Genomic DNA, 17,077 nt, shown 5'->3' with positions numbered 1-17,077 from the left:
AAAAAAAAACCAAGGAAAAGATACAGTATTGGAAGTGAATGTCTTCTGAGCACAAAAGAAGAGCGGGATCTGGGGGTGATTGTATCTAATGATCTTAAGGTGGCCAAACAGGTGGATAAACTGATAGTAAAAGCCAGAAAGAAGCTTGGCTGCATAGGGAGAGGACTGGTCAGCAGGAAAAGGGAGGTGATACTGCCCCTATATGGTCCCTGGTGAGACCTCACTGGAAATACTGTGCACAGTTCTGGAGACCGCATCTTCATAAGGATATAAACAGGATGGAGTCGGTCCTGAGGGGGCTACTGAAATGGTCAGTGGTTTTCATTCTAAAGAATATGGGGAGAGACTTCAAGATCTAAACATGTACATCCTAGAGGAAAGGTGAGATAGGGGAGGATATGCCGGAGACATTCAAATATCTCAAAGGTTTCCATGCACAGGAGGTGAGTTTTTTTCCAATGGAAAGATGACTCTAGAATGAGGGGTCATGCGATGAGGTTGAAAAGGGGTAGACTCATGAGTAATCTTGGGAAATATTTCTTTACAGACAGGGTGGTGGATGTGTGGAATAGCCTCCAATGGAATTGGCGGAGACAAAACCAGTAGATGAATTAAAGAAAGCATGGGATAAATACAGGGGATCTCTAAGGACATGATGAGAATTATAATGCTAAATTAATTGGATGGATGACAGACTGGATAGTCCATATGGTCTTTTTCTGCTGCCATGTTTCTATTTTTCTATTTAATACAAAACTTAGAATACCATTTATATAACGTATAATTATACTTTCAATTACTGAGCTGTAAATGCTTTCATTTTAAATACACTTAAATTTCAATAATTCATCATCAGACTATAGTCAATTCATACATACCATAAACGTTCAACAAAAACACACAACGCATATAAACATCAGACAGCACTTACATGCAAGTAACAGCCAACACTTTAAAATCGCCTTACAAAAAAAAAAATAATCCCTATCTGAACTCAGGAGATCCTAAGTCCAAAAGATTTCAAGCTCCATTCAGTCAACGATTTATTATCAGCCACGCGACAGCTGCGGATTTCATCAAGTGGTCCAGTGGTCCCTCATAGAACAATTGGTTTAGTATCCACTGAAGGGAAAAGAGTCTGAAAGTACATGAAAAGCAGCCGTTAAATGAAGACGTTGAAAGACGTGTAAACTTGTAACCGGAACAGAACCGTTTAAGAAAATCTCAGTAGCTCCAACAGAGGCAAAGACCCAATGGGAAAGAACACAAGAGCAGCCTTATGTGCCCGACATGATCCACTCCTCCTTGGGCAGTTTCAGGGCTTCTGACCATTGCACTCTAACCACAAGTTCTGTCTTGCTGAGGTTTCCAGTTCAGTTTTGGTTTGCATTTGTCTATTTATATTTTATGGTCTCTTTCAGGAGCGGATTGCAGGAAAATATCAGCCCGGGGGGATTTTTTTTTTCAAAACCCACAGGGTATCTCATTATTTATTTATTTTAAAATTAATTCTGTGACGCACATTCCACTTGATTGTGGTGATTCACAATGAAACACATATTTCAATCTTAAACTCCTAATACGAGACAAACAAATTGCACAAAATTTCATCCTTTCTTATTCTGATGCATTAACCAGTTCATTAGGTTTTTTTTAACCTATCAACGTACTAGGCTCTACATCTTCAAAAGCAGCCCTACTAAAAGTCATATCTTTAAACCTTTCTTAAAGGTTTTTCCATCCTCAATCATTTGGAGCTGTTCTGGCATGGCCCAGCTCCAGGTATTGATTGTTCCTGCAGCTCCCCTAAGTGGGCCCGCTGAATTGTGGGAACGGCTAACAGGCCCCGGTTGGGGGATCTTAAGCAACGCTCTGGAGTGTAAAGGTGCAGGCTTGCGCCCAACCAGACAGTAGCAGTGTTATAAATAATTTTTAAAATCAATATTAAGACTTTGTACTGTACCCTAAAGTACACTGGAAGCCAATGTAATTTACCATGACTTGAGTGATGCGATCATGTTTCCGTAAACCAGTTAAAACCCTAGCTGCCGAATTTTGTAGTAGTTGCAAGGGCCTGATTGTCTTTGCAGAGACTCCTAATAGCTGGGAATTACAGTAGTCAATCCCCCCCCAAAAGAAGAGGGTTTGCAAATCTAAGAGGAAATCATTAAAGTCCAAAAATAACTTTAATATTCTCAGTACCCAAAGTTTGCAATGTCCTGATCTGACCAGTTTCTGAGCATGCAGTTTCATATCTGGTTGCTCTTATAAGATTTAGGGATTTCCTTTAAGATGTCCGCTGATGATTTACACTTGCGTTCTTCGGTTGCTAGCGATGTTTCAGAAACTTATCTTTGGATGCAACACACCCTGAACCACTATTAAACATCGGATGAGTCACATGGCCTTTTATTCAATTTGTGCAAAAGTGAAGCAGTTTGGATTTCACCCTCCTTTGTCAATGGATGGAGCTCTGCTGCCTTTTTTTTTTTTTAGACACCATACGCAATCTCGGCTTCTGTTTTGATTGTTCTCTTAAGTTTCCAGCTCGGCTGCAATTAGCTGTAAATAAAAAAAAAAAATGGCTGCTTCAAATAACGGAAGCTGCATTGTCTCACGTACATACTGGAACGGGAGGATTTTATACCCGTCGTCCAGGCTTTTGTTTTGTTGGTCCTCCGTTATCATCAAGGCCTTTCTTTAGGCCTTCCTAAATGTCATGTGACCCCCCGTACAATCGCTTCAGAACGCTGCTGCCCGTTTGGTCTCTGCCTGTTCTACCCGTGATCGCTTCACACCTCTTTTGAAGGCTCCCCATAGAACAGAGAAATGGAATAGCCACTGCTATTAATTGCATCAGTAGCATGGGATCTTCTTAGTGTTTGGGTAATTGCCAGGTTCTTGTGGCCTGGTTTGGCCTCTGTTGGAAACAGGATGCTGGGCTTGATGGACCCTCGGTCTGACCCAGCATGGCAATTTCTTATGTTCTTAAAGTTTAAAAGGCCTTCAGTTTAACTTTTCCAGCACCTCAGGAGGAGAAACCACAGTATCTCGCTGAACAGTTAAAGTGGTCTCACCCTGCAAGAGCAACACGGTCCGGGAACTTGTTCCTGCTTATTGAGCCTAATGTGAATAAATTCCGATTAAAGGAAGCTTGCCACCATGCTTTTTCTTTGGCGCCTCCTAGTTTATGGCATAGACTTCCTCTGGCAATGCGTAAGACCAATGTTTACAAATGTTTTAGGAAGCTTTTGAAAATGCACTCCTTCTCTGAAATCTTTGCCCCTGACGATTATCTGTCCTGGTTGTTTCCTTTTAGTTCCCTTACGATATTGCCCTATTTACTGATCTGTGTCTGCTTACTTTGCTTATTGTATTTGCTGTTTTAATTTAGATAGTGATTTATTGTTTTATTTGCTTTATGTCTAGTTTTATTATCTCTAATGCTTTCGGAATGCGCCTAGAACAGAGCCCACAGTGAGGTGGGACAGAAATTGTTATAAGTAAGTAAATAAATAAATACAGGGGCAGGGGGCGTAGTGTCCATGGTGCACAGTGGGCACAGGCCACCACCAACTGAGAAAAATGGTGTGCCATGCACCACCAGCCTCTGCTGGGCCAGAGAGACACTGTTCTGGGGCCGGTGCAGGCCATAACATTTCCTTCTTTCTGCCCACGTGAGACGGAAGCAGAAGTAGTGTAGCATGGGCCCACTTGAGCTGGGAGGAGGAAATGCAGCCCGCCCTCCCCTTCAGGAACAGTAGGCGCACGCTACCTGCATATCACAATATGAAGAGTGAACCAACAGGTCATCTACCCAGTCTCAGGAGCAACAGGAGAAAGAGCCAGGGGCCCGCCCAGCATTAGAAGCAGCAGAGAAAAGAACTGCAGGCCTGCCCAGCCTCAGGAGCAGCAGAGGAAAGAGCCGCAGGCTCACCCAGTAGGGAGAAGATCTGCAGGGCCTTCCTGCAGCCTTGGGAGAAGCAAAGAAGAGCCACAGGGCCTGCTCACAGCCTTGGGAAAAGCAGGAGGAAGAGCTGTGGAGATCAGCTGGGAGCAGCAGGATGAAGAGTTGCATGGCCTGCCCACGATCTCGGGAGCAGCAGCAGGAAGATCTGCAGGGCCTGCATATGGCCAGGAGCAGGAGGAAGAGTAGCGTCGTGCCCCCCCACCCGTGGCCAGAAAAAATCAAAAGTGTCCCAACAGCTGAAGCAGGAGGCTGCTGCATGTGTCTCTAGAGGGGGGAAAAGTGAGAAAGAGAGAGAGAGAGTGTGTGTGTGTGTGAGAGAGTGTGTGTGTGTGTGTGTGAGAGAGAGAGTGTGTGTGTGTGAGAGAGAGAGAGCATGTGCCTACAATTGTATGTGAGCATGTGTGTGTGTGTGTGTGTGTGAGAGAGTGAACGTGTGTATGTGTGAACAAGAGAGAGGGGCGTGTGTGGGTGAAAGGAGAAAGATTGTGCACAACAATCCTGCACCTGTTAATCCAAGATAATCTCAGGGCATCTAGAAATCAAATGTTCCAAGGTATGAAGCGTAAGAGATTTAAAAAAAAATAAATCCTTATTTGTTTTAATTATTGGGTGCTGTTGGATGGGTCTGCTCTTTCTAATTATTTTATAAATTTAAAAAATTAATTAATTGGAAAAAAATTTGTATTTGAGTTTTTAATTATTGGGTGTTATTTTATTCATCAGTTGATTTAAAATATTTGTTCTGTTATTAGTAGGGCTCTACTATTATGATTTATTTATTTAAACATTTATCTTCCACCTATAGCAAAAATAAATTGTGCTAGACAAATTACAAAGTCGTGACATCATAAAAACATTAAGACAAGCAATAATAACATGACATATAATAACAGAAAATAACATAAAACATCTTTGCTACATACATACTGTATTAGAATACCAATTTATCCAAATCCCTCAAAGTTTTCAGCTGCTTTTGGAAATGAGCAGTATCACTCAGATCTCATAACTCATCAGGAAGAGCATTCCAAAGATCTAGACCTACTGAAAAGAAAGCTCGTCTTTTAGTTTGTACAAAGTGTGTATCCTTAAGAGGAGGGATTGCCAACAAAGATTTTCAAGTTGATCTTAACTCATGATCAGGTTTATAAATGTTTAATGGAGCCCTGAGATAATATGGTTCTTCTAATTTTAATGTTTTAAAAACTAAAGTTAGAACTTTAAATTTAATATGTTATTTTACAGGAAGCCAATAGCTTACTTAATACTGGAGTAATAATTTCTCGTCTTTGTTTGCCATTTACTAACCTTGCAGCGGAATTCTGCAACACCTATAGGGCTCTTTTTTTATTGACAGGTAAACCAATATGTGGCTGACCCTTCAGTTAGCCACTAGATGAATATTGACCAAAACGATTCACAAGACATCAAATGATTATAGAGTATAATAATTAAATTAATAAACTATAAAAATAAAAATAGCAAATAAAGTAGCATTAAAAATAAAAATTAATAAAACATTAACAGAGACAAATAAAATTCATGATTATTAATCTCTATTCTCGTACGTCGCCATACATCTCCCCTAAAATTTTGTAACATAATAAGAGATAGAAAGAAGAAAAAAAACATCTAAAATAAAATAAAGTTCAGATGAAATGCCATTAAAAAGGTTATAAGACAATGGTGATTGGTTTTTATTTTATTGATAGTTTGTTTTGTTGTTCAATGTCTGCAAAGGCCTCTTTAAACAGATGCATTTTAAGTGATTTTTTAAACTCTCTATGGTTCGTGATTTGTCTCAACACATTCGGAAGGGAGTTCCAAAGGATAGGACTGGCTATAGAAAAGGCTCTTTCTCTTGTAATATTTAATCTTGCAAGTTGAACTGTAGGGACCTCAAGCAGGTTTTTTCTGGCAAATCTCAGGTTCCTAGATGGCTTATAGAGCCTGAGGGCTGTGCACAGCCAGATGGAGTCCTGGGCATTTATAAGTGAATGTATTAGAGATAATATTTTACATTTTATTCTGTACTTGATTGGAAGCCAATGTAATTTATATAATATAGGTGTAATGTGGTCTCTCATTGGGGAACCTGTTAGTAACCGGGCTGTAGCGTTCTGAATCATCTGTAAAGGTTTTATTGTAGAGTCAGACCCAGATAAAGGCCATTACAATAATCCAGTCCCGAGAAGATGAGAGCTTGGAGTACTGTTTGAAAATCAGATTTAAATAAGAATGGCTTTAGTCTTTTTAAAGTGTGTAATTTGAAAAATGAATTTTTTATTATATTCGAAATGTGCTGCGTTAAATATAGTTTGGTATCCAGTTGAATTCCTAAACTACAATTGAGAGACACTTCTGCACAATGTAAATAATTTCCATTAAGGGACACCACGGCACAATGTAAATAAGCTACCTCTGTTAAGATTATATAATTCTTGTCTTTCCCTGTCTCCTTCCTTCCCAGTTTCAACAACCTTGTTATATTGTATCTTTTTTACTTCCTTGACACTGGTTAAAAGAAAGTTATTGCACCCCTTGTTATATGTAAACCGGCATGATATGATTGTATCATGAATGCCGGTATAGAAAAGCTTTAAATAAATAAATAAATAAATAAATAGATGGCCCTAGGTCCCTTACCATCAGGACTAGTAACATCATAATGGGAATTTCTATTCTCTTTTCAATCTCTCCAAAGAGTTGACTGTGATTGGCTATCCCAAGGGCATAAGGTGGAGTTAAAGGTAGAGTCAGCTTGGTCATTTTGAGTTGGCTCTTGAAGATTAAGGAGCTATTTTTCTTTTCACCCTGCTGAGTGTGGGCCTACTAACCCCAATTGGTATTTTTTCTTGGGAGTGACCGCAAGACCTGCAGTTCCATTGAGTGGAAGATGAGTCACCACCAATAGAGGCAACTGAGGCCTACCAGACTATCGGCCTTCCAGACCATTGGCCTTTCTGCACCATCTGTGGTTGAACCTGAAAAACCTTCATCGAGGCTGAGTCAACCCGTTTGGGGGGATTTAGTGGAGGCTGCATTACCATTAACCAAGTTGGGAGAAGAGCAGACTTTCAAGAGATGTAGGCTTCCTTTTAGGAGACCACTGACACAAGTAAGACCCCGAGGAGTGGGGCGAAATTTACCTACAATGAGGCTGAGAGAATTAGATTGAGGAAAGGGCTGTTCATCCAATGCGGGATCCTCCAGTTTCCGAATCTCTAGAGGGGCTAAAGAACAAGGCCAATGGAATATGGCAATTAGCAGCCAAGTAGCCTTGGAGAGGATTAATATTGTTTCCCCCGAAGTAAATCTGTATGCTCCAGAGCCCAAGACATACAGGGAGTACTGCATCCAGGCAAAGAAGGGGAGCCAAGTCTTATCAAGCTCTGGAGTTTCCTCCATAGGGAACTCCCAAGAAGTAAGCAGCTCACCAGCTTCTGGGCTGCAGGGATCACCCTCTATCTGGACACTGGCACCCAGTGAGTCATCGGTGGCCTTGTCTACCCACAGCCTGAGGATGCCAAATGTACTATTTGATCAGTCCCTCCAGTCTGATGTTCAAGCCCAATCCTGGGAGGCCCCAGCACCTGCTCTGACCCCAGGAAACTACTACATGCCTCCCAAGCAGAGAGGCTGATGTGCTTAAGAGTTCAACTAGATTTCGGATTCTACTATGTATTCTATTAATCCACTCCCAGGCTACTCGGCTGCTAATTGCCATATTCCATTGGCCTTGTTCTTTAGTCCCATGTACATTATGGATTATGTGGAGCTGAATCGCCAGGAGTGGCTGCGAGAAGAGGTTGATCAACGGATCTCTAAAAATTCTGCTGACCGCAGTTTTATAATGACTCATCCAAATTATCCAAAGGAGGTGGACGACACACCAGGGAGTTACAGCTGGACCACAGCATTCGGAAGCATGCAGTTGTGTATGGTCATGTGCTGGGGTCTCCTGCCGAGTATAATCAGTGTTTGCTTCCTTCCATGGTGGCTATTAATAATCCCCACCTGACCACTATGAGCCCTTGGCAATGAATAAAATTATAAAAAATCTGCTCTAAATTCTGTATATTACTTGTTGGAGAAGGGAGGGTTTTGAAAAGAAATGTTTCACCTTTGTTGTGGTGGGGTGTTGGAACTGTTGTAAAGAGACTGGTTATTTCCTCCTTGTGAGGAGGATTCTTTTGATTGGACTCTACTCTTCCAGGTTGAATAGCTTCTATCAACCAGATGATCTGGCCGGTCAAGAAGCTTTGAAGAAAAGATCTTTGCCTCCAGCCCTGATTGGGAAGAGATTTTATTTAATTTTCACTGCCATTCTATGGCCTGAGAATGGCCGTCCCCCTAGGAGGCTTTATAACAGCTCTCTTCTGAGAGTCTGGAGGCAGTTGTGTATAATATTTAGAGAGTTAGGAGGTGGTAGGTGCTTAGCCTTTGTTGCATTTTCAGGCCCAGTCAGAGGGAAAAGGCTAACCCAGCCTTGGATTCCTGACCAGGGTCGGGAGGATGGTCCTGCCAGTCTACACCCTAGCTGGGTCGGATACTCCTCTGGGTTGTTTTTGGTATTTAGAGTTTTTCATGATAGGAGCCTCACTGACACCTGGGCCTTTCTTGGATTCGGAGCACAGGACACCCTGTGTTCAGGACGCCCAAAGATAGGGAAGTCCTGCCCTCAGACCCGTTGTGAGGAGTAACTCCGGTGTTAATTTCGGTTAAGGGAAAAGGACATTAAGTTGAGATATCTAGGAGGAAGATTTTTGGCTGCCCCTTCCTACCTGCACTGGAGCAGAGGGATCCAGAGGAGAGTGAGAAACTGAAATACAGTTGTGCTCATAAGTTTACATACGTCTGGCAGAATTGGTAAGATGAGTAGCATTGTATTAAACATGAGTGATCAGACAAAACACATTTGTTATTTTTAAAGTGTTTCAAATTAAATTGTTATGCATCACAGAATAGTACAATCATTAAACAAACCATAGCAATAAAAGAAATAATAAAATGGTCCTGTTCAAAAGTTTGCATATTCTTTGTTGTTAACATTAAGGTAGATTTTAAGAGCCGCGAGCGGGTGCACATGCGCGCGCGTTTGCTGGCGCGTGCACATGGACGCGCTGATTTTATAACATGCATATGTTATAACATGCATATGTTATAAAATCCACTACCCACGTGCACGATTTTATATTGACACGCGCATGTGCGCTTGACTGCCGGTTCGCGAGTGTAAGTGGGGGGTTTTAGTGGATGCATGCAGCGTCGCATTAGAGCCTATTTCCCTGTTCCCTCCCAGTTTGCCCCATAAAGGAGAAGACTTCCTAAACCTCCTAGCTAACCTGCCACCCTTTCACCCTACTAGCCCCGACCCCTAAAACCCCGCTGACTACCCTAGATTTTTTTTGTTTTACTACTTACCCATGGTCCATAGCAGCAGCAAGTTACGCGGTCGTTGGATTCCGGCGCGTGATTGTGCGTGACGCTGACTTAATGGCGCTATCCCGGCCCACCCGGCAGAGAGTAGATACTGTCCTGACACAGTCTTTACTCTCATCTTCATAGCACCTTTTAGTCCCCCCTTTAAAGCAGGCACATCTGGTTGAATCCAGAGAACACATTTCTAGTATTGTAAATCCATACCCATGGAATGAGTTACTAGAAGAGTGGAATCAGACTTGCTTATGCTTAGAAAAGCTAAAGGCACATCTATTTACTCTTGCATCTTCTCTCTGAATATAGTTCCTTCCCAGAGGCTTCAACTGGCAGCACTTACTGTGTTGTATTAATTTATTTGTTCTTGCTCCCCTGCCTCTGTTTACATGTGTCTTACCTTTTGATGTTATATTTTTGTCTGATTTTATATATGTTTTGCTGTAATCCGCTGAGAAAGGTAGATCAGCAGACTAGAAATATTTTAAATAAATACACATGCAGGCTGTCTCTCACATATACATGCAAACTATTTCATACACATGCAAGGCTCTCTCTCTCTCCCATACACATATAGGCTCTCTTTTTTTCTCTCATACACATGCAGAGTCTCTCACACATAATGCAGGCTCACTTTCTCTGATATATATACACGCAGGCTCTCAAACACACTTACAGGCTCTCTCTGTCTCTCACATACACATGCAAGCTCTTTCATACATACTTGCAGACTCCCTCACACATACACATGCAGGTTCTCTCATACACATGCAGGCTCTCTCACACGCACACAGGCTCTCTCACATACATAAGTAGGCTCTTGCTCTCTCATTCACATGCAGGCTGTCTCTCACATATACATGCTGGCTCTCTCAAACTCACACAGGCTCTCTCACATACACATGCGGGGTCTCATACACATGCAGGCTCTGTCTCTCACATATGCATGCAAGTTTTCTCTCTCACACACATACCTATCGGCTCTCTCTCACACATAGACATGCAAGCTCTTTCATACACACATGCAGGCTCTCTCTCTCTCTCTTATATACATTCTCTCACATACACACTCTCACACATACACATGCAGGTTCTCTCATATATATGCAGGCTCTCTCTCACATACACATGCAAACTCTCTTTCTCTCACATACACATGCAGGCTGTCTTTTTTGCACACATACACATGCAAGCTCTCTCATTCACACACAGGCTCTCACTCACCTGAAGGCTCTTTCATTCTCATATAGGCTCTCTCCCTCTCACATACACACACATGTTCTCTCTCTCTCACATTAAGGCTCGTTCATACTCATACAGGTCCTCTCTCTCTCTCTCATATACACATTCAGAGTCTCTCATACACATGAAGGTTCACTCTCTCTCTTTCTCTCTCATACACATGCAGACACGCTGTCTCATACACACTCCCAAGCTCTCTCTCATACACACAAACACACACTCTCAGGTCTCCCCCTTTCTTCTGGCCTTGCCTTAGGCCACTGCCTGATGGCCAGCTGCTCCTCAGTGCTGGAGGGGAGGTGGGAAGAGACCATACTCATGGTACTGCAACCGCACTGTTTCTTGGGAGGGAGGCTCCATGTGGCCCCACAGGTTCCTCTTCTGGTCATAGTGGGATGGGCTCCAATACGACTCCGCCAAGCCTTTCTTAGAGCCATAGCTGTTCTTTTCTTTGACTTAGTTTTTGGGTACTTGCCAGGTTCTTGTGGCCTGGATTGGCCACTGTTGGAAACAGGATGCTGGGCTTGATGGACCCTTGGTCTAACCCAGTATGGCATGTTCTTATGTTCTTATGGCTGCAGGCCAGGAAGCTGAAGAAACCATGTGACTACAGTGACCGGCCCACTTGGGGATGCCTGATCCCCCCAGTAGGCCAATCTTCTCCTGCTCTCTTTAAGGTGAATTTTAAATGCCTGGCACACACCAAAACTAGGAGATACATGTATAGGTCGGGCCGGCACATACCAAGTAGATTTTAAAAGGCACCCATGTACGCGCGCATCTGCCACTACCTGCACACAAATATTTTCTCAAAAAGGGGGTGTGGTGTGGGCATGGTCTGGGCATTTTTGAATTAAACATTGAAACCAGCGTGCAGATACTTATGCACACAAGCATGTTCTGGGGTCCCCTACCGTGTAACTTTACTTCTTCTATGGTCTGTAGGTCATGAAACAAAAAAAAAATAGATCAGCGGGGTTTTAAAGGTCAGGGTTAACAGGGGAAAAGGGAGGCTATTAAACTAGGGAGGTTTGGAAGGCCTATCCCTTGCCTGGGTGAACTGGGAATGACCTGGGGTAACTGGTAATTGCATTGGTGCGCTTCTTTAAAAATCCCCCAACTTATGCGGTAGACGCGGCATTTGCGCTCATAGGCACACATCCACTTAAAATTGCGCGCACACGAGCATTCAGCCTATTTTATAACATGTGCTCATATACACACGTATGTTATACAATGGCCGCGTCCCTAGGTGCAAACCAGCAATTGTACACCTGTTTAAAAGTTACTGTCATTAGTCTCTATTTAGTGAGGGTCTGCATGTGAGCAAGGTAAGATATTCTGCTATTATGTAGTAGGAATATATAGCAGCTGGCTTATGCTGTTTTCCTAATAGGAGGAGTTTTAGGATCTGGTGTAATATTTGCAGTATTGTCTTTTCATAGGTAGGGTTGTTACTGTTTGACTGGTGGCAGTTAGTGCTGTTTTGATATGGAGGTTTTCTATGCTGTAATTGTAATTCAGTTTACTCATGGCTTTCTGAGAGCCAAGTCCACACCCAGCATGCATCACCATGGGTTCCAAGTATCTTTTTTACAGGGCTTTCTGGTTGGTACCACAGCTGTGCATGTAAATATAATATAAATTGTGATATTTTACTTCAAAAAACTGCAGTTAGAATGTCCTTTTTTTTTATATAACTTTTTATTTTTCAAAAACAGGTCATAGACATAAGGTGCACAATGCCATCAAAGGAATGCCAATACTTCATATATAATACATAAGAAGGGATTAACCAACAAAGTCTGAGCAGCGTATCATGACATTTCGGTTGACAGAGGCAGAGATTTAACGCAGTAGCAATCCCAGAAATGCTCACAAACCAGAAGTTACTCTAATTCTGGCCATGCCACTTCCAAACGTTTCCCCATTCAGTATCATTTCCCTCAAGCTTACTTTTTTCAAGCAAATATAATTTGTTCTAGAATGGGTTAACTCCACAATCTTTGTTCTCCAATAGGTGTGGTCTTCCAAAAATATGCAATTGTTAATTGTCCAGCTTGCAACAGATGGAACGCCAACCTTTTGACCTTATTAGACAAATCTTGCTCATCCCAACTATTCAACAGACACATCTTAGGAGAGAGAGCGTAGGACCCCACAATGAAATTTATCTCTGGATGTTCAGCCCCAAACCTCACTACTTCCCCTCATCCACACCACATATGCATATAGCTCCCCTGCGTGCCATATTGTTGCCAACACAGCGGACTTGAAGCGCTAAATCTAGAATAGAATAAAGGATAGTGATAGGTACGGTGCCGCAACCTGTATATCAATTCCTGTTTGTTATTGCAAATGGATAGCTTAGAAATGGAATACCAGAACAACTACCTGTCTGTGTCACCTAGATCCATACCAAGATCTTTAATCCATTTGTCAATCAAACCAGGACTAGTAATTTGATCGCCATTATATCACCATCAGCAAAAGCAAGAACCGATAGAGCTTTGTGATGAACTTGGGAGTCACTGTGGATCGTGTAATCATGTTCTCCACCTCTGTCTTTTTCCTCCAAAATGTTTGCCCCATGGGGGTCCCTAAAAGCATCTCCTCTAAGCTGGAAGTAAATGTATCTGGTGTGATTTGGAATACCAAACTCATCTTGCAAAGGCTGGAATGTTTCAAATATCTTGCCCTCTCAGATCTGCCCTAAAAATCGAAGATTAGCCTCAAGTCAAAACGACATATCCACTGAGTGTGAATTTACCTGAGAGAGCTCAGGATTAGCTATCAGAGGCAAAACTGGGGAATAGCGTTCCTCTGCAGTTCTTCATAACCCTTCAAAAAATGCGCCACATTTGCAAAGTGTGCACTAAGATGGAAGCCATTCTGCCCACTCTCGCCACTGCTGGATTACAGGAAGTGTACTGTAATAGGGCTCCCAGACTTATGTCCTCCAGCTTGTTTAAGTCGCACCATCTTGCCACCGTATCTACCCCATCCATGTCCCCAGATATACAAGGCGGGCTGCGATATAATAATAGTAAAGACTGAATAATTCAAGCCCACCATTGTCTTTGGGGAGCTGTAAAGTGGTATATTTAATGTTCCAAAAGAAGGAAGAGATCTGGCCCCTGAGATGCACAAGTGCCTTTCTTGGAGCTGCTGGAAAAGATATGAGTTTAGGAAGAACCACCATTCTGATCAAATTACTCCTAGTGGGAAATGTACAGAGAAGGGTGACCAAAATGATAAAGGAGAAAGAATGGGGCCCTTGTGAGGAAAAGCTAACGAGGTCAGCTTGGCGAAGAGAGGGGATATTATAGAGGTCTATAAAACCTGAGAGGACTAGAACAGGTAAATGTGGATTGATTTTTTACTCTTTTAGATAATACAGGGACTAGGGGGCACTTCATGAAGTTTGCAAATAGCACATTTAAAAGAAATCAGAGAACATTATTTTCATTCAATGCACAATTAAGCTCTGGAATTTATTGCCAAAGGATGCGGTTAAGGCAGTTAGCATAGCTGCCTTAGTTTATGGAGAAGTCCATAGTTTATGGAGAAGTCCATAAACTGCTATTAAGCAAGTTGACTTAGGGAATAGCCACTTCTTATTACCAGCATTAATAGCATGGAATTCATTTACATTTGGGTACTTGCCAGATATTTGTAACCTGGTTTGGCCACTGTTTGAAATAGGATGATGGGCTCTCAGTCTAACCCAATATGGTAATTTCTTATGTTATGTTCTTGGGTATTCTAAAATTTTATATGAAATGATGGGGATGATATAGTACATCACTTTATTTGTGATTTTCCAATAAAGCAAAGCCATAAAATGACAGAGGCAGAGAAAACTAGAATGAAAAAGAAAGAAGACGTGAAGGCGAGAGAAGGAGTGGGGGGAGAGTAGAGAGAGATAAAAAAAAAAGAAGAGATGGATAGAGAGAAGAAAGAAGGGATGCTATAAATGGATTCTCAGATATATGGATAGATACCACACCTAGCTATTATCATCATGATTTGTATAGCAATTATTAAAGACAATTACAGGTCAATAATACACAGCTTGTTTGTCTGGCTAAGTTCGGGACTTAGCTGGATAAATGGCGGTATTTAAAAATTCCCGCTTTCTGAATGTCTCTGGTTATCCAGATAACCTAGAGGCATTCCAAGGATATAGTTATCCCACTAACTCCTGATAGCCAGATATATTTAGTGGCACACCAATGCCATTGAATATCTAGTAAAAAGTAGCCGAAAAGGTCAATCCATATAAATTATCTGCTCCCCCATTTGGCTGAGTATTGTCCTGTTGGATTCTATAATTAGATACAGAGATACTTTAGTTGAGAAAGATCTGCAGTTCTGTTAAGGCCTGTCAGATGAAAGGGCATATAGCACTATATTGTAGCTCTTATGTATAAAACAAAAGGGAGCTTTTGGAAATGGTTGGTAGGAACACACACCTTCTCCCAACCATGGTTTTATATGTCTGTATACTGTATATCTTTTTATACCTGCTTAATCTAATCTAACTCTCATTCTTTCCTGTATCTCTGTATCCAGCAATAGAAAAAAAAAAAACATTGGTAAAAGCAGCTGTCAGTCAAGCTAGCGGAGGTTCCATTAGGGCAGCCATCTTGGAAAGCTGACCACTTGAGAGAAAATCTGAAGATTGTTCCCTATTTTAATGTTTTTCTTTAGGGAGATTTTTTTTTTTGCTTAATTTTTTATTTATTCCACCTACTGGGCTGCTTTAGAGCCTCCAAGGGGGCATGTTTCCCCACTGAGTCCTCTCTGATAACAAATATTCAGGAGGTAATGCTATTCAGTGCTGGGCCGGCTTTGAAGGTGCAGTACATCAGAAACAACTGATCATGGCAGGAGATAATTTAACCTCTCAGAAACTTTCCTTTCCCATGAAGCACTAATGCATGTAACACAGGAGCTCTGAAATCATCCTGTAAAAAACATCCTGGTATGATATACTATAAGTTGCCAAGCCCATATGGTTTGCTGGTGCATCTTTTAACCCTGTGGTGGCTGCCTATCTCCCAGGCTTAGAAGTGATTGCAGATTCCATAAATCCCCATGAGAAACTATTTATTTTGTAACTTGCACAAGCCGTTCATACTTATAGAATAGTTCTATTGACCTGCTCTTGGTAGCTATAGATATGTTCTTGTAAATGACCATGCAGGTTACTTGTGTTTATTTGGCTTTTGAACTTACTCTGATAGCCTCCTCACTGTTGGAGAGTTTAGGGGCTTTCAGTAGTCTCTCTCTCCTGCTTACCATACTGTGTCACGGCGCCCTGCTGCTCCTTGAGTCACGCACAGTCATCCAGCCCACAAGTCCAGTGCTTGCCATGGCTCACTTGCCAGCAGCTGCTGCTCCTCCTCCTCTCCAGTACACTGCCCATAGGGGTAAATTATTTCCCCTCCCCCCACTGCTGCTTTGCTAGCCAGCTCAGTCTGTGAGGAGTTGCAGGATCTGGGCGTCATGACAACTGATGAGGGGTGACCTTGTGACATCATAAAAGGGGCCCATGATCTCTCACTATGCAACTGTGTGGCTTTGTGACATCACGTGGGAACCCCTGCCAAGAAGAGGCCCTGCTGCAAGAAATGTAAAGGGTTACTTAAAGCCCCAAGGTCAACTGGAGACAGGCTGAGCCACTATGTCCATTATATGGTGCCCTATTTCTATGCTTCTCTGCGAGAACGATGGGAATTGTAAGGGCTTACATAAATTGGACGGATGGGCAGGATAGATGGATCATATGCCATCATGTTTCTATGGTTTTACCCCACCCCCTACCACCACCCAGTATATTTCTGGGACTTGCAGTTCCTTCTTTCCTTACAAACTCTGGAGCTACAAGTGCGGAGGTGGAATGGAGTGGGGAGGGAAACCAAGACTGGCTCAGTCTGTGTCTATTTCTTTCCATAGGCATTCCCTGGGATAAATCCCAGGCCCTGCAGTATCTTAAAAGTCCCACAGAATATTTGGCTATGAAATGCAGCCCTCATTACTCATAATTCATGTTTCCATCATTTGGAGTTCTCTGTCAGCAGTGACCTTTACCATGCCATCTTGTTTTAAGTTAAATATTTTCTTTTATGAATAATGTCTTAGATGGACTTAATGTTGAGTTTGTGGACCGGACCCTTGAGCCAAGGTGACATTTTTTTAGGGAGGAACCCTGCGGGTCCCCATCATCAGCAGGTGGAGCTGGATGAGGCAGAGGCCCAACTGGAGATTTGTCTTTACCAGCCCAAGTTCACCTCGGATTGAGCCTTTGGGTACCAGCCTGGCAGGTCTTAGGTGGGGGCCTCTGCTGGAGGTGGAGAGATCGATCGATATCGCTGGGTCGGAGATGATGTAAGACAGGTAAATCTGGTAGCTGGCAATAGTCAG

At 42.3% G+C, this 17,077-nt stretch overlaps 1 protein-coding gene across 2 annotated transcripts in view; it reads right to left on the bottom strand.

The window, feature by feature from the left end:
• Positions 1-16,110, bottom strand: part of LOC115078808 (F-box only protein 24-like) — a 40,666-nt gene extending 24,556 nt beyond the window's left edge. The window contains exon 1 of one of the 2 annotated variants that reach the window (XM_029581844.1): positions 15,890-16,110. In XM_029581844.1, coding sequence (XP_029437704.1) covers positions 15,890-15,955 — 66 coding nt within the window. In that variant the 5' untranslated portion in view covers positions 15,956-16,110. The remainder of the gene's footprint in view (positions 1-15,889) is intronic. The other variant, XM_029581845.1, reaches the window with a different exon arrangement.
• Positions 16,111-17,077: the final 967 nt, after the last annotated feature.

The sequence above is a fragment of the Rhinatrema bivittatum genome, chromosome 16, assembly GCF_901001135.1.
Source record: "Rhinatrema bivittatum chromosome 16, aRhiBiv1.1, whole genome shotgun sequence".
NCBI classification, from domain to species: Eukaryota; Metazoa; Chordata; class Amphibia; order Gymnophiona; family Rhinatrematidae; genus Rhinatrema; species Rhinatrema bivittatum.
The sequence above is the reverse complement of the archived record's forward strand: the minus strand, read 5'-3'. Positions and strand labels throughout refer to the sequence as shown.